We start from the raw sequence: 20,636 nt of genomic DNA on the forward strand, positions 1-20,636 counted from the left end.
AATAAGCAATCAGAAAATTCCCAGGGTTGACAAGCATTTCTTGGTTGGACAGGAGCCTAGGAAAATGGATGCAAAGAGGCACAGTGCTCCTGTTTGTGAAACTGTACAACCCTGGACAGGCAGAAAGTCCTGCAGGTTTCCAGAGTGAGAAGATGGGCTCACAGAAAGGCGTGGGACTCAGAATGACTTTGAACTTCTCAAGAGCAACACAGGATGCTAGAACACACAGAGGGAGACTTCTAAATTCTGAAGGAAGAGACCCCGCCAGACTCTTGTTCAAGAGTGACAGTCACAAGAGAATTGAAGGTGTTCACACATCAACTTGTACATGAATGTTCACAGCAACTTTCTTCATAATAACCAAAAAGTGGAAACAACAGAAATGTCCATCAGTGAATGGATGGATAAACAAAATATGGTATAATCTATACAGGGGAATATTATTCAGCCATAAAAAGGAATGAAGTGCTGATACTGATAAACACGGATGAACCTTGAAAACACTCTCCCACATGAAAGAAGCCAGACACAAAAGGCCACATAGTGTATGATTCTGTTTATAGGAAATGTCCAGAATAAGCAAAGCTATAGCGACAGAAACTAGCAGAGGAGCTGGGGAGAGGGGAATGGAGTGGGCAGTGACTGCTATTGGGTACAGGGTTTCTTTTTGGGGTGATGAACATGCTCTGGTTTTAGGTAGCAGTGATGGTTGGGAATGTACTAAAAGCACTGAATCGTATACTTTAGAATGGTGAATTTTATGTCATGTGAATTTTACCTCAATTAAAAAAGAAAGTGAGGACAGAATAAAAAATATTTTCACATAGGCAAAGGCTCAAATATTTTATTTCCTCGTGCACCTCTTAGAAAGCAATGGAAGGCAATAGATAACTAATAAGGACGTACTGTATAGCACAGGGAACTCTACTCAATACTCTGTACTGACCTATATGGGAAAAGAATCTAAAAAAGAGTGGATATATGTATATGTATAACTGATTCACTTTGCTGTACACCTGAAACTAACACAACATTGTAAAGCAACTATACTCCAGTAAAAATTAATTTAAAAAAAGAAAGCAGTGGAAGGATGTGCTTTACCAAAATAAGTGAATAAACCAGGAAAAATGGAAGATATTGCATCCAAGAAATGGGAGATCCATCCCAGGAGCGAGGCAAAGGGACTCCTCAGGGCAATGGTGACAGGTGGTCTTGGGGTGACGGCCATGCAGAAGGGGGGCACCCGGCTCCAGGAACGTCTTCTCCAGGAAGAGCTTGATGGAGTTTCCAGTGCCTCTGGACATCTTGGCAGGAGATTTAGGCAGTTGAAAGAGTTTACGTTAAATTAGTGTAAGGGCCATAAAAACTAGACAAACAATCATAAAAGACAGTTGTTATCTGTAGGGAAAAATTGGTGCTGGGAGGGAAAAGTATCTGCATCTGCCCATCCACGTCTGTGAGTAGTGTTTGCTTAGTCCCAGCACCGTCAACCTGGAGTCTGATCAAAATGAAGCCATCACTACGTGGCAGGGGTAGAAACCCAGTAGGGGTGTGTGCAGCCTGGTGATGGGGAGGGAACGCCTTCCCTTTCCCAATGAGATGTAGATGGATGTCACCCCCAAATTGAAAAATTGACAAGTAGCAATATTAGCATGTCATTTAGAAATATGGAGGTCAACACCAAAAACTTCATCTTAAAGAGTGAAAGTGCTTCTGGGGAGAGGTGGAGAAACTTACAGGGTTTTTTAAGGCTTTGGAAGTATGTGTGTGTATATATATATATATATATATATATGTAAAACTTTATGTATATATATATAACTTGAATTGAAAGTTTTTAAAATCATTGTTACAGTAATATTCCTGATTACTGGCCTGTCCTTAGTTTTTTTAATTGTGGTAAAATACACGTAACATAACATTTACCTTCTGAACCATTTTTGAGCATACAATTCAGTAGTATTAAGTATATTCACATTGTTGTGCAACAGATCTTTTTCATCTTGCGAAACTGAAACTGTATTCCCATTAAACAACAACTCCCCACTTCCCTTCCTGCCCAGCTCCTGGCAATCCCCATTCAAACCATTTTTTTTTCCTTTTGGCCGCACAGCTCGGCTTGTGGGATCTCAGTTCCCTGATCAGGGATTGAACCCGGGCCCTCGGCTGTGAAAGCGTGGAGTCCCAACCACTGGACTGCCAGGGAATTCCCTAAACCTTTTTTTTTAAAAAACATCTTTATTGGAGTATAATTGCTTTACAGTGGTGTGTTAGTTTCTGCTTTATAATGAAGTGAATCAGCTATACATATACATATATCCCTCTATCTATTCCCTCTTGAGTCTCCCTCCCACCCCCTAAACCATTTTTAAGGATAACATTTATTGAGACTCTAGTATGCTCCAGACACTGCACATTTAGTACTTAATCCTCACAAAAGCCATTTTGACAGATGAAGATGCTGGAGCTCAGAGAGGTTAGGTAACTTGCCCAAGCTCACACAGCCTGTAAGTGGCAGGGTTTGAATGCAGGTCTGTCTTTCTGACTCCAGAGCTTTTGCTCGGGACAGCCCTGGGAAGCACTCTTTATACTTGTACCCCTCCCAGCTGTCCTTGGGCCTCCCCCTCATCTCCCCTGGCCCTTGCACACTGGAAGGGAGGCGTGGGATGAGCCCGGGCACTTGGGTGCCTGTGCCATCTCTGCAGTTCCCACTGCATCCTCTGGACCTGAGTCTCTCTGTGTGCCTATAGGTTGGTGGGACGAAGACTGGCGTGGTACGGTACGTCGGGGAGACAGACTTTGCCAAGGGCGAGTGGTGTGGCGTGGAGCTGGACGAGCCCCTTGGGAAGAACGATGGGGCAGTGGCGGGCACCAGGTATGGTGGGGAGGGAGGAAGGGAGTCCTCTTCTCCTAGGGTGGGTGCAGGGGTCGGGGTTGGGGCGTCTGAGAATGCCAGTGTTGAGCATCTGGGTGGCTGTGCCAGATACCATGTACAGATGCTACCACCTCCCTTCTGTCATAGCAGCTCACGGAAGCAGGTGGTGGGAACATCACCCCCATTTTACAGATCAGAGAACCAAGGCCAGAGAGGTCATTGCTCAAGGTCACACAGAGAGTCACGAGCAAGCACTAGGAGAGTCATCTGTCCCTGGGTTCCCCTCCCCCTGCCACCCATGACTAAGTGAGGGGGGAGCACCAGAAAAGGAGAGGCAGGGGTCCTGCCTTCTGAGAGTTGCCCTGGGTGACACAGGAAATAAGCAGACAGTGCCTGGTGCTCTACAGCCAAGGTTAGGGTCACAGCTGGGTCCCAGGTTTCTCAGCATCTCTGATTAAAGGGAATTGACTGCCAGGAATGCTGGGTTGAGAAGGTCTAAGGCCATGCCTGGGCCCTTTGAGGGTGGGAGGGTGATGCTATGGCTGAGCAGCGTCAGGGGTGTGGGGTAAGGCAAGGTGGCCCGTGAGCCTGTGTTGGCTGTCCCTGGCCTAGGTTCTGTCGTCCAGAACCTGTGGCAGCTCTGAGAAGGAAGGTGTGCTAGGCTGGGGGTCAGGCTGCACAAAGACCTGGATGTGGGAAGAGGCAGGGTGGGGTGGCAGTTTCAAGGTGAGCGGGAAGCTGGACAGAACTAGGTCCCTGGTCCCACGTGGAATCCATGGCTAGAGAGGTTTTGAGAGAAGATGATCCAGAGTTCCATGACAACACTTGCCTTCCTGTTTTCAAGACAGATGTTTCTCTCAATTTACTCTTGCTTTCAGAATCCACGGGCAGGTTGGGCAGCATCCCTCACCCCACCCCTAAGGTGCCTCCTTCAGGCTTCTGCTTCTCCATTCGGGGGCTCCATGGGCAGAGAGCCTTGGGGCTGGGGGTGGTCCAGAGGCAGCCATGAGAGTGGGGCTGCAGATATGGCTGGGAGCCTCTGACTGATGTGTGGGAGCCAAAGCATAGTGGGCTTTGGAGTCCACTGGGTCCAGTCTCAGCTTTGCCACTTAACCAGCTGTCTGACTCTGGACAGGTTACTTAACCTGAGCCTAAATCTCATCTGTGAAATATGGATAACAATAGAGTGGTTGGGGGATCGAAATGAGCATTTATGTAAAGGGACTGGCATGGAGCAGGTGCTCAGTAATTGTTATTCCCCCATCCCCCAGAAATATGCCCAACCGCTGTTCATGGCTATGCAGAATATCAGGCCCTGCTCACCTCTATTCCCTTTCTGGGAGTCCTGTCTATTGGTCTTAGGGTGTGGGTGATGGGTCCCCCAGGAGAAGCCTCTCTCTGCTGGGCTCTGAAGAGGTAGGGGAGGCAGGCCAGGCTCCAGGCTGTGGGGCCATGATAGCAGCATGGTCTCTCCTACCTCTCCAGGTACTTCCAGTGCCCACCCAAGTTTGGTCTCTTCGCGCCCATCCACAAGGTAATCCGCATCGGCTTCCCATCCACCAGCCCAGCCAAGGCCAAGAAGACCAAGCGCATGGCCATGGGAGTCTCGGCACTGACCCACAGTCCCAGCAGTTCCTCCATCAGCTCTGTCAGCTCTGTGGCCTCCTCCGTGGGGGGCCGGCCCAGCCGCAGTGGCCTGGTGAGGGGTACCCTGGTGTGTGTATGGGGGTAGGGCGGGGACAGAGAGACCCAGTTGTCCCCTGACTTGCTCTGGTTCCAGGCATCTGTCAGTTTGGAGTTTGAGAACAAAAATGAAAGTATATATTTTTTAACAGAGAAATTGACCCATTTACATTTATTGTTATTTTTATATTACCGATTTGTCAGTAGCTTAAGCTCTTCCCTGGGAGTTAAAGAGGGTCATACAGAGGCAGGGCAGGTTATACAGGTGCAGGGCAGGTGCTTTAGAAAGGCTGGCACAGCCACCTTGGGTGAGGAGGGAAGGTGAGGTTGCCCTTCCAGCAGAGCTGTGTCTACATGGAAGGTTCCTCCTAGTCCAGGAGAAGGTGGCCCAGGTGAGGGAGCCCACCATGAGGCGGACCCCCAGGGGCTGTGACTCTCCTGGGAGCAGGGAGTTCCCTGGATCGCAAACATCATGATTCCCTTTACATAACTAGGCAGAGTGTCTAGGGCCCTGGGAGGGGGAGGAACCAAACCCCAGGAGTTGAGGCACTTGGGCCCCCCACTTGCTAGGTAGTGGTGGGTTGCCTGGACGGTGCTCCACATCCCTGAGTCCTGTCTGCACTCACGCCTTCCTGCAGCTCACAGAGACCTCTTCACGCTATGCCCGCAAGATCTCGGGCACAACTGCCTTGCAAGAGGCGCTGAAGGAGAAACAGCAGCACATTGAGCAGTTGCTGGCTGAACGGGACCTGGAGCGGGCCGAGGTGGCCAAGGCCACGAGCCACATCTGTGAGGTGGAGAAGGAGATCGCCCTGCTCAAGGCACAGCATGAGCAGGTGGGTGGGCAGGCAGGGCCATGGAGCACCCAGAGGGCACCAGCGGTCTCCTCGGGCCAGTCTTGCCCCTCAGTCACGCTCAGTGAGGAGAACTTGGGGTGTGCAGAGAAAACTGAGACGCATGTTACCAACATCCCTCATCCTCCTGGTGAATTTCCTTCCAGTGGTAGGTCCACATTCTACCTCCAGAACCTCGATACAAACTTGCGTGTCCTGCTTTTTCCTACTTCCTATAGTGCCAGCATGATTTCTAGGTCATGGAAAATTCTTCCCCGTTTGAAGGACTGCGTTGCCGTCTGTTACGGGCTGTGTCCTTACTGACCTTACTGCCATGGCCTGTCCCCTGCTGGTGTTTAGGTTGTTTTCCAATTCCTCACTTTTTCTAAATAATACTGATATAAACATTTTTGGGGTATATCTGTCCACATTTCAGATCATGCTTTCGAGCAGATTGATTCCTGGGTTGGGTTTCAGGGAAGGAAGTCCTCGCCCATAGCCTTGACTCTCTGCTGCTGTCATGTGTCTACTCTTCCCTGATGCTTGTTCCCCACATGGGAGCTCCTTCCTAGGCCCCTGTCCCCATTTGGAGCCTGGCTCACTCTTCCCTCGGGTTCTGGAATTACTAAGGCCAAGCTCACGTGTGTGCCGTGACAGGGGCCTTGACAAGACAATAGGTCTTAGGCCCTCAAGGGCTGAGGGAGGTGGCAGGTACTGGGGGCAGGTGGACCTGAGGTTCCCGTTCCTGGCACTCAGCTGGCCCTCTTCCCTCACATGTAGGTCCACGGTTCCGGTCAGACTAGGGCTGGCAGGGGATTAGGGGTGGCTGGATTCCAGGCCTGGCTCCTTGCACTACCTCCACACCCACCCCTCCCCCACCTGGCTCCCAGTCCCCAGGAGGAGGCTGACCCTGTCCTGGCCCTCGCTCGGGGCCCAGTATGTTGCAGAGGCAGAGGAGAAGCTGCAGCGGGCCCGGCTGCTGGTGGAGAGCGTGCGGAAAGAGAAGGTGGACCTGTCCAACCAGCTGGAGGAGGAGAGGAGGTAGGTGCCACTCCTGTCCTGGTCCTGGCGGGACACTTTCCCAGAGCCTCGTTAAGGATGACCAGGAAAAGCAAGGCTCAGGACCAGCAGGCACAAACCCTGCCTCCACCACGTACTGGCTGTGTCACCTGGGCTGGTGACATGAGCTCTGCGGGCCTTAGTCCTCTCATCTGCAAAGTGGGGTGATGATCCCCATCTCTGCAGGCTGTTGGGCGGACTTACAAGGTAACTCCAGTAAAGCACCCAGCATGACACTGAGCACATGGGAGACACTACATACGTCACTGTTTTCCTTCCTGACATGGGGTTCACCGTTCCTGCCCTGCCCGGCTCATGCAGCACCATGAGAACGCCCAGGTGGGCGGGGGGACCTCTCACTAGGGAGATGTGCATCCGATGTCCCCACCCCCTGACCCAGTTCAGCGCAGGGAACACCCCTTCTGCATCAGGTCCCTCGTGTGGAGCTCACAGCCCGTGTCCTGAAGCTTCATTCCCATTTCATGTGTCAGGAAACCGAGGCTCAGAGAAGCAGCAGGAAAAGGCCCCTGGAAACACCTTGCGCCTGGGGCTCAGCCCCGGGACTGGGTGCTTTACCTGTTCTGTCTCTCTCTGTCTTACAATTAGCCCAGGAGGCAGGTATTGCCCCCCAGGTCACAGATAAGAAAACTGAGGCTCAGAGCAGGGAAGGGACTTGCCTGGGGTCACCAGCCTGTTAGTGATACCACTGGCTCTTTCTGTCCTGCCAGTGGCAAGTGGGAGTTGTGTTCCCTCTGTGTGGGGACTCTGGCCTGACTTGGTCCTGGGTCACCTGGTGGGACTCAGAGCTGACTAGGCCTGACAAGGGTTTCCCTCAGCCCAGAAGCCTCTCTTTGTCTCCTAGCTGCTGGCACACAGATTTCTGCAGCTTCCTCTGCTAACCCTGCACAGTAGCACCTCCCAGACCCAGCCCTCCACCTCCCCCAACTTGGGTCTGGTTTTGGGCTTTCAGCTGAGGCATTTGCTCCATGGGCTGTTGTTACTGTCTGACTTGGAGACAGGAGGGCTTATTTACGTCTGCCTGAGAGGGTCGGTGGGGCCCACGCATCTGGTTCCCGTGGCAACGTGCCTGATGCCAACAAACAAAAACAGATCTTTGAGACGTCGTGGGAGTTGTGTTCAGGAAGGCCTGGGTGCAAGTCCCAGCATTGCCCTGCACTTGCTGTGTGACCTTGGGCAGGTCACTGGCCCTTTCTGGGCCTTAGTTTCATCCTCTGTGTGCTGGGAGCTGTCACGGGGCCCCAGGAGTAGCAGCTTTGTGAGCTGTAATGTGCCTGTGTCTCTTCCCTGTGCTCTCTCGGGGGTGGGTGGGTGTATCTCCTTGAGGGTGGGCCCCACACCTGCAGCAGGGTGTTGGGGGCCCTCCACATCAGGGAGCAGCCCAAGCAGTGGGGGCTGGGACTCTGGGCCCTGATTTTGAGGGGAGGGAATGAGAATGGGGTCAGTAGGGGAAGAAGCCCACCTTGCCTCCTTCCCCACAGACTGTTCCATGCAGCATGTCTGTTCCCTGCTGTGATGAAAACAGAGCTGTTAGTGCTTCTATTTACTATCCATTCTGTCATTTATTTCCACAACCACCCTAGCGGGGAAGGATGCTGCATTAAACATTCCTATTTTATATCTATGTGTGTGTGTGTGTGTGTGTGTGTGTGTGTGTGTTTGCAGAAGGATTTATTTCTTGCAGCAAGTAAGGAGAACACTGGGGATCTTTCCCAAAGCAGTGTCTATTTTAGAGAAGCCAGTGTTCTCTGTGTAGAGCATGGATCAGTAAATTGGGAGGGCTGGATGTTTCCAGGAACTTGGGGCTCTGGGCAGTGTCTTCTGCATAATCTGAGTGTGGACTTTGGGCCACCTGTGGCCTTGGCTCTCTCTGCCATTGCTGACTTGGCAATGCCCACCCCTCTGGGTGAAACTCACTCAGCCCCCTCTCCCCCTGCAGGAAGGTGGAGGACCTGCAGTTCCGAGTGGAGGAGGAGTCCATCACCAAGGGAGACCTGGAGGTAATGGTCAAAGGCCCCCCCACCCCAGGCTTGCACCCCAAGCCCAGCCCTCGAAGAGCAAATGGCCATGAGGTCTAGGCAGCAACTCTGGGCCCCCTGGGAGGGGGCAGGGGGTATTGCAAGGAAGAAATGGGGAAGGGTCAAAGATCATACGCTGGGTGGGGGTGGCGGTCATGAGAGACTCAGGTGTCAGAAGTGGCTCAGCTCCAGGAGCCCCAGAGGGGCCATGCTTCCTGTGTCAGCAGCTGGGTGGAATGGACCCAAGGCATCCACAGAGCTGGGCCTGAGGACATAGTGGCCAGGCTCCCCCGTCCCTTCTTTCTTGGGCAGTAGCCCTAAAGGTGTTCCCTGGGCCCTTTGTTCGTCTTGAATTCCACGTAAAATTTTGGCTGGAAGTAGCTTGTGGTTGAGTCACAGAATTTATAGACGGGAAAACAGACTCAGAAAGGCAAAGGGACCCTCCCAGTCATGGAGCAAGTCAGCAGCCAGTGGGACCAGGACCCAGGACTCCTGACTCCTGCATCCAGCCTGTAAGAATGGCCAGTTACAGCACCTCCTCAGTTACAGCACCTGGACGAGGGGTCTGGACCTTTCACTCTCACTCTCCAATCCAACCCACTCTTTCTGAGCTGAGGGATGAAGGATGCTCACATCAATGAGTAAAGCACTTAAGGATCCCTGCCCCCCAAGACAAACACTAGCCCCCCTCACCAAATCATTTGGAGACCACGGGGCTCACTAGGCCTGCTCACAGTTGGGTGGGCAGGAGTGCCTTTCCACTGAGACCCTTCCTGCTCCCTGGGAGGTGACAAAAGACAAGGACTCCCAGAATCGTCAGATGGGGCAGGGGGCAGTCAGTTCAGTCCCTCTCCACACTCTGGTCCTGGCCCTAATTGGCCTTGGGCAGCCTCTTCCTTTCCCTGGGCCTCTGTTTGCTCCTCTGTAAAATGAGGAGGTTGAACTAGGTCAGTGATTCTCAGACTTGAGAATTCAGCACCTAGAGGGTGTGTTCAGACACGAAATGCTGGGCCCTGGCCTGAGTGGCCGTTCGGTAGGTCTGGGTGGGCCCCGAGAATCTGCATTTCTAACAAGTTGCCAGGTGATGCTGGTCTGGGGACCACGCTTTGGGAATCACTGCACTAGATCATGTCTGAGCTCCAATGGGAAATCACGGTTTCTGATTTTGTGAAAAAGGCATGTTAAGACCCCTATGACTTCCAACATCCAGCAAAATTGTGCATATGGCTGTCCTGTCCCTGGATGACCACGGCTCGGGGAGAGACATGTGTGATCTAGGGTCACTGACAGCTGCCCCTGTTGAGGCAGGTTTTGCTGCCTGAGCTTAAAGGATGGATACTGGGGCACAACCTGGTGTAGGAACCGCAGCCTGATATCAGGGTGTTCCAGTGTAAGTTTCCGTCTTAGCCAAGGGGGGCAGGTCATGTGGTTATGTTTATCAGGCTCTCCTGCTGGGCGGCTGCCCTCCTGCAGAGGCTGGGCCGCGGGGCTTCTGGGAAAAGCACCTGTGGTTGCAAAGAACAGAGACCCCTCCTGCTAACTCCAGTCATCCGGGGGTTACTGGAAGGCTGTAGGGAAGTCTCACAGCCCCAGTGGCAGGCAGTTCAGGGAACCAGAAGGAGGAACAGCATCAGAAATGGAGCCTATTCTCCCCCACTGAGGGGCCTCCCTCTTCTCATGACTCATGATCAGTCTGTCTGTCTGTCACCGTGTCTGCCAGTCTCCTGGCACATCTGCTCCCTTCTCCCCGACACCCATCCTCCTGGATCTGCCCAGGCTCCAGCACCCACTGTCTCCCAGCTGTCCTCTTGGGAGAATCTGATTGGCCCCAGGCTAGCCAATGGGCTGGCTGGCTTTGGATCAGGTGTCCAGCCCAGATCCAGTCAGCCTTGCCTGGGAGAGGCGTGGGGGTGGGACAGACGGTGACAGACAGCTAATTCAGTCCAAGGGCAGTGGAGCCCCGTTGCTGCTGTTTTTATTGTGACTATATTCATGACAACCAGAAGGCAAAAGTCCCTCTCATCCTCACCTGTCTTAAAAGTAAAACCCAGAATACATCCTTGAGCTTCTGGTCCCCCTCCAGCTGTGTCACCCCAGTTCTCTGCTTGTCCTTCTCCTGTCCTCACTCCCCCAGATACCCAAGGTGCCCCATTCCAACCTCTCACCTCCTTCCTGACCTTGAATGTTGGCCTGTCCAGGGGCTCAGTCTCAGTCTACACTCTCCCTGAGAGCGTCCAGTCTGTGGCATTAATGCCCTTTATAAGCCCATGATTCCCTTGGTCCTCCCCTGAGCTCCGCGCCAGTATACCCACCGGACATCCCCACCAGGAAGAGCAAGTGACAGCTACTTGTAATAGTTCCTGGGGCTTCAGGAAACAACTACCACAGTTCAGTGGCTTCATCAGCACACATTTATGCTCTCACAGTGCTGGAGGCCAGAAGTCTGAAATCAAGGTGTGGACATGGTCAGTTCCATGCCTCTCTCCCAGCTCTGATAGGATGGCTGGCAGCCACTGGTGTTCCTCAGCTTGTCGCCGCATCACTGCCTCTGTCATCACGTGGCCTTCCTCCCTGTGTGTTCCTGTGTCTCTTCACGTGACCTTCTTATAAGGACACTAGTCATCAGACCCACCTTAACCCAGTATGACTTCATCGTAACTACTTCCATGTGCAAAGACCCTATTCAAAACGAGGTCACATTCTGAGGTCACATTCTGAGGTTCCAGGTGGACATGAAATTTGGGGAGATGCTCTTCAGCCCAGGACCGCACCCCCCACATGTAACGTGCCCCAAACAGATCTCTCCATTTGTTCCTGCCTCCCCTTCACCGCACCCCCCTTATCCTTCCCATCTCAGTAGTTAGCCCCACAATCCACACGGTTGCTCAGGCCCCACAGCTAAAATTCATCTTGAACCTTCTCTTTCCCTCATCCTTCCATCAGAAACCCACTTGACCTGGCCTCCAAAATTGTCTTCATCCCCACCGCCACCTTCCTGGACCAGGTCACAGTGGGCGACCTGGGACAAGTTACCCCTCTGTTTGGCCCCTGTGTTGTCTCTCTTCTTCCACACTGAAGCCAGATAGCCTTCAAAAAGAATCTTTAAAATTTTTTAACGTTGGAAAAATTTTTAACATAAGTAGAGAGGATGGTATGATGCACTTCCATTTACCCATCGCCCAGCTTCAACGATGATCAACTCCTGGCCACTCATGTTTCACCGCCATCCACAGCCCTCTCTCAGGTTATTCTGAAGCAAACTGCAGACATCATATGACCAAATCTCTTGAAAACATAAATCAGATCCTGCCCCTTCCCTGCTCACACATCTGGTGGCGCTACTCTAGATAAAAGCCGGGCTCTGTAGCCCAGGGACGACCCTGGGGACCCAGCCCTGCTCCAGGTATGTGGGGCTCCTGTCTGAGGTAGAACACACCCCATGCTCTGTCTGAGCTTCTGCACGTGCTGGTTCCTCTGCCTAAAACACTCGTTTCTCCTCCACCCCTGCCCTGGTCAGCCGGTTCCTGCTTTTCCTGCAGGTCTCCCCTTAAATTGTGTTTCTCAGAGAGGCCTTCTCTGCCTCCTTGGTTTTGCCTCATCCTCCTTGCTCTCTTCTAGGCCAGGTCACGGTCACAGTCTGTAATTATCCTCCCTGGTCATGTATAGTTTGCATCCTTCCCCAGGATGTAAGCCCCTTGGGGGGGCCCCTGTCTGTCTTGTGCTCCTTCCTGTCCCCAATGCCAGAGCAGGGCACAGCATGGTGAGATGCTTCTCGAAAACAGGCCGGGGACATGTTCTGTGGTTCTTGAATGGGTGTGGCATCATGTTGCCTCATGAAAACGTGTGCCACTCCCTGTCGCCCCCCTGGTGGGGACGTCAGGTAGCTACCTTAGACTTGAAGATATTGGGGTTTTGCTGTTGTTTTATCATCCAGGGGTTTTGTGTTATTGTTTTGTGAATTAAATAGCGCCTCGGTGTTATTTTTCCTTGGCATGGGAACACCCATTGTAAGGGGAAGAGCCAGAACTCAGAATCAGCTATTTGTTGAGAACTGGCTGTGCAGCTCAAGGCCTGGAGGGAGATGAAGAGGGGCGACGTGCCTCTGGCCTTCAGGAGCCACTGGTGCAGTTGGGGAAACTCCCCAATTAATAATAGCAACCTTCTGTTATCCGAGGGGCGTCCCAAGGCAGTAACTTTGTGCTTTGGAGTGGGGTAGACACCGGGCGTGCAAGGAGAAGGGGGAAAGCTGTAGGTCAAGGGCTCAGGCCAGGCTTCACTGAGCTTCCAGGATTTGGACAGGGGCAGGGACACAGGGAGTCCCCCGCTTCAGGAGCTTCCGTCACTGCTCCGTGTTGCTGCTGGAAGTCTATGTCTCCCCTCCGTGAAGTCAGGCTGGTTTGGGGGTGGGAAGGCCCTGCTTCTAGAATCTGGAAGTCTGAGGTTTAGGCCTCCTGCTGCCCCAAGTTGCTGGATGATTCTGAGCCTGAGGTCTTCCCCCTGGGGTGGCCGCTGTGAGATAGGGAGATAACCGAGATACCCCGTGGTGGGGGCGGGGCTTGGGTTCTAAAGTCGGCACGTGAGACAGAAATGACATCCTCCCTTACACTGCCCTGAGTGTAAGCGTGTAAGCGTGGTAGCTGCCACTGCTCACGCCTTGGGCAGCATCCCTGGAGCAGAATGAAGCCCAGGTCGTCCATCTCACCTAAAATCTAGGCTTCAGGGGCTCTCCCCCCGCCCCAAGCTCCTATGGGTTCTCCTGTGCCCCCATGGACCAGGAGGCTGGGAGTTCTGAAAGGGATAGTGAAGGGTCCTTTTGTAGGGGCTACCAAATGAAGTTGCCCATGAAATTGTGAAGCCTGGAGGCTTGCCCTTGGGGCCACAGGTACGGTATTTGTGATCAGGCTCTGTGTAGTGTGGGTCCCGGGCAGGGTCGCCATGTCTGTCATCTAGGAGCAAGGTGACACGGCCCCTGCAAGGCTGGGGTTGAGGCACCATCTTCAGCCTGTAATTTTCTGGAAGAGACTGAGCAGGGCTGTTTTTTAGCACTGGGGCATGCTGCCCTCTTGGGAGGAGAGAGAGAAGAGGCCTTTGTTCCTTTAGGAAAATTCACAGGAATAAGATCATGGGCCAGAGGACATAAAGGTCTCCGTAGCTCTTGATGAATTGCACGAGTATTTCTGGGACGATGCTGTGAGTCTATGCTGTCACCATTACCCTTTCCCGTGTCGGGTGTATTCGTGGTTTTTACACAACGTGCTTCGGTGCTAAGCCCTGCCTCTCCTGAACTGCCGCTCAGGTTTGCTTTCACCTCGTGTCTCCTTGGTGATGACGGGATGCGCCGGAGGATGCAGACAGAGGACCCTGGCTTCTCCCTATGGAGAACTTAGTGTCCAGACCCCTCTGGATGCCCTGGGCCTTCAGCCTCCCGCTGCCCTCGCAGATCTCTTAGGGGAAATCCAAATGCCAGTCTGGATGCCCTGAGAATGTCGGGCTTTGTTAGTGTGTGAAGCGGGTGTTGTGAAGCAGGGACAAAAGTGCTCTTGTGCTTTCGGGAGACCAGGCGTCCTCGGCGGGGCCTGGGGAGTGGGCAGTGCTGGGGCCGGGTTTGGGGCAGGGCGGAGGGGGGGGCATAGTCCAGCCTCCACTAAGGAGGCCTCGCCGGGAGAATCCTGATGGTACGGGTATATTTGAAAACCTCCCATTCAGTCGGTTCTTTGACCTTTAAGACAGGCCTGGGGGCCAGGAATCCTGGGGTCATTTACGGGGGCTTCCTGTGTGCAGGATTCCGTGCCTAAAATGAGAAACAGCCCTAGGCTTCCCGATGGGGTGGGGGGGGAGTAGGCTTTGGCCCCTGCCCCGGAGCTGCAAGGGGAAGGGCCACCTGGGGGTGACAGAAGGGACCCGGGTGCCCATTGTCGCCCCTTCCAGGGGCCGGCTTGGGCAGGGTTGCTGCAGCCTGTGCTCTGCCCTTAAACCCAGCTGGGACACAGTGAGGGGCGGGCGGCAGGCCCACCCCGCCCCGCCTCCCCAGACCTCCTCTCTTTCCTTGACCTGCTCTCCTGTCTTGTGCACAGAAGATGACCTGCCTCTCTCTCTCTTTTTCTCTCTTCCTCCGGCTTCCTGTCCCTGTGCCCCTCTCTCCTGTCCCCACCTCGCCACCTGCCCCGGGTGGACCAGACCCAGACGCAGCTGGAGCACGCGCGCATTGGCGAGCTGGAGAAAAACCTGCTACTGGAGAAGGCGCAGGCCGAGCGGCTGCTCCGAGAATTAGCCGACAACAGGGTAACCGCCGCCACCTCCTGCCACCAGCGCCTTCGCCTGCTGACGCCCCCTTCAGCTTCCCTGTTTTTATTATTTTCTCTCTCTCTGGCCGCTCTCCTCACTTTTTTTTTTCCTTTTGCGCCCCTTCTAGGGAGGTTTAGGAACGTGCTTTTATGCCCCGTGGCCATGTGATGCTTGTTGAGAGGAGGGGGTCTTGGTTCTCTGGGACTTTGCTCCCCAGCTCGTGGACCCACTGGCTGGGAGTGTTCTGTGCGAGCCTCCCCCCGCCCCCCCCACCATTGCATTGCCATGACCGTGCTTTGTCATGTTCAGAAATCGGGGGCTCTTGGGAACATTCTGCCCCTTCTGTGGCCAACCTATCCATGCCTCCCTTCTCCCCAGGCTGGGGAAGGCAGAGGTTGGGAGGCTGTGGATCCAGGTTTCTTTAGCCTGGAGGGTCTTAAATAGAATGGCATGAGGGGCCAACCTGAAGGACCTGGGGCAGTGGTGGGCCTTCGAGGGAGTGGGGTGTTCCCAGGGCATGAGACTCTGTGTCAGCCCCAGGGTGTGAGTGGTTCCTGGGCCAGGGAAGGCTCTGCGTGGGAGTGAAGTCCCCCCTGACTCCCAGGGCATGGTTCTGAGTCCAGTCTCCAGACCCTGCTAGCCCCTCCACGCCCACCATGCGTGCCCTGGGGGCTGGGCCCCCATGCAGGCACACATCCAAACAGCTGGTCAGCCTAGTGGACAGCCCAGCTGCAGTTCCCCCGGCCATAGAGTTAAGCAGCCACAGAGCAGAGATTGGGGAAGACCACCAAACACAGGCAGTGGGTGTAGGGTGGGCGACCATTGGTTTCTGCAGGTCGGCCTCAGTACATGAGTGAACATGTGTGTGCCCGTGAGCATCTGGAGACACACACGGGTCCCTGTCCACAGATTGGCCATTGCCAGGTGACTGCGTGTGCAGTACATATGCATGTACACGGAGTCTGTTTGAAGAAACCGACCCAGTCACAGTTGACAGGCTGGAGCCCTCCACACCAAGGCATCCTCCTCTAGGGCTCAACCTGATTAGAAAAACAAAAGCAGGTTTATTGAACTAAAGGTCACCTTCAGAAACAAATTTCTTAAGCCTGTAAAAGATTTAAAACTTTCAAATATATTGCACCCAAATCTGTGATCACTGACACGGTCGAAGTAGGTTTCTGGCGGATGGAGCCTCTGATCTCAGAGTTTTCCACCAGAAGGAGGGTCTGGGAGCATTCTTTTTTTTTTTTCTTCTGCGTTAAACATTAAACCGGACCCTTCTTTGGCCACCCCCTCCAAAAGGCCTCTCTGGGAATCAACTCATTCCAGCTGGAACTTTTCTAGAGCAGGATAATGCGGAATTCCCTCTGTTGTGTCTGCCCTTTAAAAATAACATGGACTCGAAGGAAGCCATAACCTCAAATAGATGGTTTCCTTTCGCCACCAATTTTTCCCAAACCGCCTAGAGCAGCGGGGACCAGGGAGTCCCCGAGTCACGGGGACACAAGCCAGGGGAAGCCCCCCTGGGAGCTGCAGTGGGCAGGGCGGCACTCAGGTGGAGTGGGGCATCCTTCCCTTCTCACGACCTTCCCCCGTGCCCTCCAGCCGGCCCGCTGACCCCGGTCTCCCTCTCTCCCGGTAGCTGACCACGGTGGCCGAGAAGTCGCGGGTGCTGCAGCTGGAGGAGGAGCTGAGCCTGCGGCGCGGGGAGATCCAGGAGCTTCAGCAGTGCCTGCTACACTCTGGCCCGCCACCCGCCGATCACCCCGAGGCCGCCGAGACCCTGCGGCTGCGGGAGCGGCTGCTGTCCGCCAGCAAGGAGCACCAGAGGGAGAGCGGCATGTTGAGGGACAAGTACGAGAAGGCACTGAGGGCCTACCAGGCGGAGGTGGAGAAGCTGCGGGCGGCCAACGAGAAGTACGCGCAGGAGGTGGTGGACCTCAAGGCCAAGGTCCAGCAAGCCACCAGCGAGAACATGGGGCTCATGGACAACTGGAAGTCCAAGCTGGACTCGCTGGCCTTGGACCACCAGAAGTCCCTGGAGGACCTCAAGGCCACCCTGAACTCGAGCCCGGGTGCCCAGCAGAAGGAGATCGGGGAGCTGAAGGCCGTGATGGAGGGCATCAAGATGGAGCACCAGCTGGAGCTGGGCAATTTGCGGGCCAAGCACGACATTGAGACGGCCATGCACGTGAAGGAGAAAGAGGGCCTGCGGCAGAAGCTGCAAGAGGCCCAGGAGGAGCTGGCCGGGGTGCAGCAGCACTGGCGGGCCCAGCTGGAGGTGCAGGCCAGCCAGCACCGGCTGGAGCTGCAGGAGGCCCAGGACCGGTGCCGCGACGCCGAGCTGCGGGTGCGCGAGCTGGAGAAGCTGGACGTGGAGTACCGGGGCCAGGCGCAGGCCATTGCATTCCTCAAGGAGCAGATCTCCCTGGCCGAGAAGAAGATGCTAGACTATGAGCTGCTGCAGCGCTCGGAGGCCCAGAGCAAGCAGGAGGCCGAGAGGCTGCGGGAGAAGCTTCTGGTCACTGAAAACAGACTCCAGGCTGTCGAGTCCCTGTGTTCGACCCAGCACACAAACGTAGGCGGCCACCCCCCCGCCTGGCTGTGCGGGGACCACGGACGGCAGCGGTCCAGGCTCGAGGGCCTGGCTGGGGAGGGTCTAGTCGTCTACTGACCTTTTATTTCCAGTCCAGGGAAGCGTCCTCGTTGTCCCCAGGAGCACGCCGTGTGAGATCGGAGGGCACCTGGCTCAGAGGAGGAGGTCCTTCCATTAGAAGGGCAGCAGGCCCGGGTGACCATGGGGCCCCAAGGCGGTCTGAGCTGACCTGGCTGGGTCCCCACAGGCCAGGCCTGGAGAGATGTGTGTCTAGGGCACAGGGAACAGCCTTCTTCCCAGTCCCCAGACCCGCCCTCCTGTGCAGGCTCCTGGGCCTCCCCAAGGCACCAGTACCAGATGCTCTGGCACTGGGCTGGCAGAGATGTGGAGGGCAAACCCTGCCCATCTCCAATGAGAGCACCGACCTAGGGGACCCGAGGGCGGCCCCCTCCCTGCTGGTCCTGATGAGACTGAGCAACAGTTCAGCAGCTGCTTTCCCAGGCGTGGGGTGGTCCCTGGAGAGGCTGCTGCCATTGGAATCAGCTTTGCTCCAAATCTAGAAGTCCCAGCTGAGCATGCTGGGGAGGCCAAGACCCCGGGTAGCCTGGGCGTGTGCTCCAGCGGGGGCAGGAAGGGCTTTATGAGTGGCTCTGGGCACCACACCTGGTGCAGGCCCTATGATGCCCTATCTCACCTGGACTCCTTCAAGGTCCATATAGGCTTCATTTCATAGATGAGCAAACTGAGATTCCGAGGCAGAGTACCTTTCCCAGGTTTTCTTGTCCATCAGTGGCAGACCTTGTGTCCAGCCCCACTGCCTAAGGGCCAGCAGGGGGTGCCCGGGATGACGAAGTCAAATCTTACACGATAGGACAGCTAGCAGCAAGATCGTTGCCTTTTTATTAGCCACGGGGGTTCCTGAGCTTCTGGTTCCCTTTGTACACTTAAACCAGAATTTAACGATTGAGCCACAAGTATTCAGGAGTTCCACATACAGGGGGTGGCTTTTTTGTAAAAGGAGCTCTGCCCGTGTCACACCTTGAGGTCCCACTGCACCGGCCTTTCTGCCCCCTTCTCCCAGGGAGGGACCCGCAAGTGCTCTCCCAGGATGCTGGGCAGAGAGAAAAGGAAGATCCTCAGGTTAGCTGTGTACACATGACCTGATTGGCTGCTCAGGCAAGGAGGGTCAGGCCCGGGACCCCCAGGACCTGGACTCCTTAGCAGGGGAGGTTTGGGGCTGCTGTGGTGCCACAGGATGGCCTGCTGCCCCTCAGTCACAGACCTCAAGCCGGGGAGTGGGTGGTGATCTCAGGAATGCCCATCTCTTGATTTCCACACACGTGGGGACTTGGTCTGGACCCACATGCCTCCCAGATTCAAAGGTTTAAGTCCAGGGACAACTCAGTTTTTGGTCTCGTGTAGTAAGTATGGGAATTTGGAAAATTTTTAGCGTGTGCCTCATTTTCCCTGCAGTGTGTGTAAATAAAGATCTAGGAAGCTTAGTTAATCGCAACAGACTGAGACTAAAGCAGGGCTTGGGATGTATGAGCAGAGGTATGAGGGGCAGGTGGATGGAGGTGACTGCCTGCTCAGCTCTGTGCTGCCCTGGTATGCAGTGCTAGAGTCTGGCAAACTGCAGGCTCAGGGGACAGCCAGCTTGGGCAGGAGGCCAAAAACTTCCACCAAAAGGCAGCAAGGAGCCTGTTGATGTTTGCCACGCAGATTTTTTTTTTCCTTGGTTGATCTTTTCTTCTTTGGCTTCTGGATTTCTTTTTTTTTTAAAGACGTGTTAGAAAAGAAGTAACATTTCTTGAAGTTCCCCCGGGAGCCGACCCCGGTGCGTGCCCTGCACACGCTGCCCCATGGCGGTCAATTCTTGCTTTATGGATGGGAACCAAGGCCGGGAGTCTTGCCTCTGGATGATGGTGGAGACAGAGTCCCAGGACCAATCTCTGTAGGCATCCCAGGGAAGGAGACATCTGTTTAATATAATAGGCGTTTGCACGAAGGAAAGGGTAGGAGGTGATCACGTGGAAGCTACATAAACAGCCTTCCCGGGCCCTGGGAGCAGAGGGGGTCCTCTTGTCAGGGAAGCTAGCCCAAGGACATCTGTGCCCCCTGCTTCATCGAGCCCCTGAAAGTCTCCTTGAATTGGGGAGAGGTGGGCTGGCTGGGGCTGAGGGCCGAGAGGGGGAGGCGAGTGTCCCCCTTACCAGGCTCTCCTTTCAGATGATTGAGTCCAACGACATTTCAGGGGAGAAGATGAGGATGAAGGAGACTGTGGAGGGTGAGTGGCCGCTGGGCCGGATGAGAGGCGGGGCTGTGGGGAAAGGCTGGTCAGTTCTGCCTCTGAGCTGGGTCCCACTTTGTTTTGCATCATCTGCTGTTTGGTGAGAGCTGCGTACTGTGTGCACCAGCCACTCACCCACCAGGTGAGGAGGGCGGAGGCTCAGTTTATTGAGAACCTGATTGTATGTTTGATCTTGTTATTTTTAAAATAGGTATAAACTTCAGCTTGTTCAAAGGGCATGTGGCGAAGCATCCTCTATCCCCTAGTTCCCTCTGCAAAGGCACAATGTTGGCCAACTCATGTCTCTTTTCCAGACATGGTTTATGCACATACAAGCACAGAGGTAGCACAGATGGTGCCACACTTCCCACACTGTTTGGGCCCCTTACTTTTTTTTTGGCCACGCCATGCGGCTTGCGGGATCTCAGTTCCCTGACCAGGGATTGAACCCGGGCTACGGCAGTGACAGTGTGGAATCCTAACCACTAGACCACCAGGGAACTCCTTCGGGCCCCTTCTTTTTTCCCATTTAATAATGTATCTTGGAGACTGCTCCCTGCCACTACATTGTTTTATGTGGTGCAGAATATTCCATCATGTGGAGCCACCATCGTGTATTTAGCTGATGGATCACGGGTTGTTTCCAGTTTTTGTCTGTTACAAACCCTGCTGCAGGAAATTACCTTGCCCTCCATTAGGCTCAACCCGGGCCCTCAGCAGTGAAAGCGCAGAGTCCTAACCACTGGACTGCCAGGGAATTCCCAAGGCTCAACTCATTTTAACTCCCACCGGCTCTGGTTGAAAGTGTGTTTCCCCACAAGCTTCACCAACAAAATATTTCATCAAACTCTGTGATCTTTGCCAATCTCAACTGTAAAAGATGTTACCCGATGTAGCTTCAACTTGCCTTTCCCTTATGTGAGTGACACTCCATTGCCATTTCTCCTTGCATCCTGTGCCCATTTTTTTCTCTGTTGGG

General features: G+C 54.3%; 1 protein-coding gene across 2 annotated transcripts in view; it reads left to right on the forward strand.

Annotated features, from left to right (window-relative positions):
• CLIP2 (CAP-Gly domain containing linker protein 2) overlaps nt 1-20,636 on the forward strand; it is an 80,569-nt gene that overhangs the window by 47,016 nt on the left and 12,917 nt on the right. The window contains exons 4-11 of one of the 2 annotated variants that reach the window (XM_081255787.1): nt 2,751-2,875; nt 4,361-4,574; nt 5,197-5,394; nt 6,329-6,432; nt 8,408-8,468; nt 14,664-14,768; nt 16,414-17,349; nt 19,597-19,654. In XM_081255787.1, the coding sequence (XP_081111913.1) occupies nt 2,751-2,875; nt 4,361-4,574; nt 5,197-5,394; nt 6,329-6,432; nt 8,408-8,468; nt 14,664-14,768; nt 16,414-17,349; nt 19,597-19,654 (1,801 nt within the window). The remainder of the gene's footprint in view (nt 1-2,750; nt 2,876-4,360; nt 4,575-5,196; nt 5,395-6,328; nt 6,433-8,407; nt 8,469-14,663; nt 14,769-16,413; nt 17,350-19,596; nt 19,655-20,636) is intronic. The other variant, XM_081255786.1, reaches the window with a different exon arrangement.

The sequence above is a fragment of the Mesoplodon bidens genome (assembly GCF_964165515.1).
Source record: "Mesoplodon bidens genome assembly, chromosome: 15".
Classification (NCBI taxonomy): Eukaryota; Metazoa; Chordata; class Mammalia; order Artiodactyla; family Ziphiidae; genus Mesoplodon; species Mesoplodon bidens.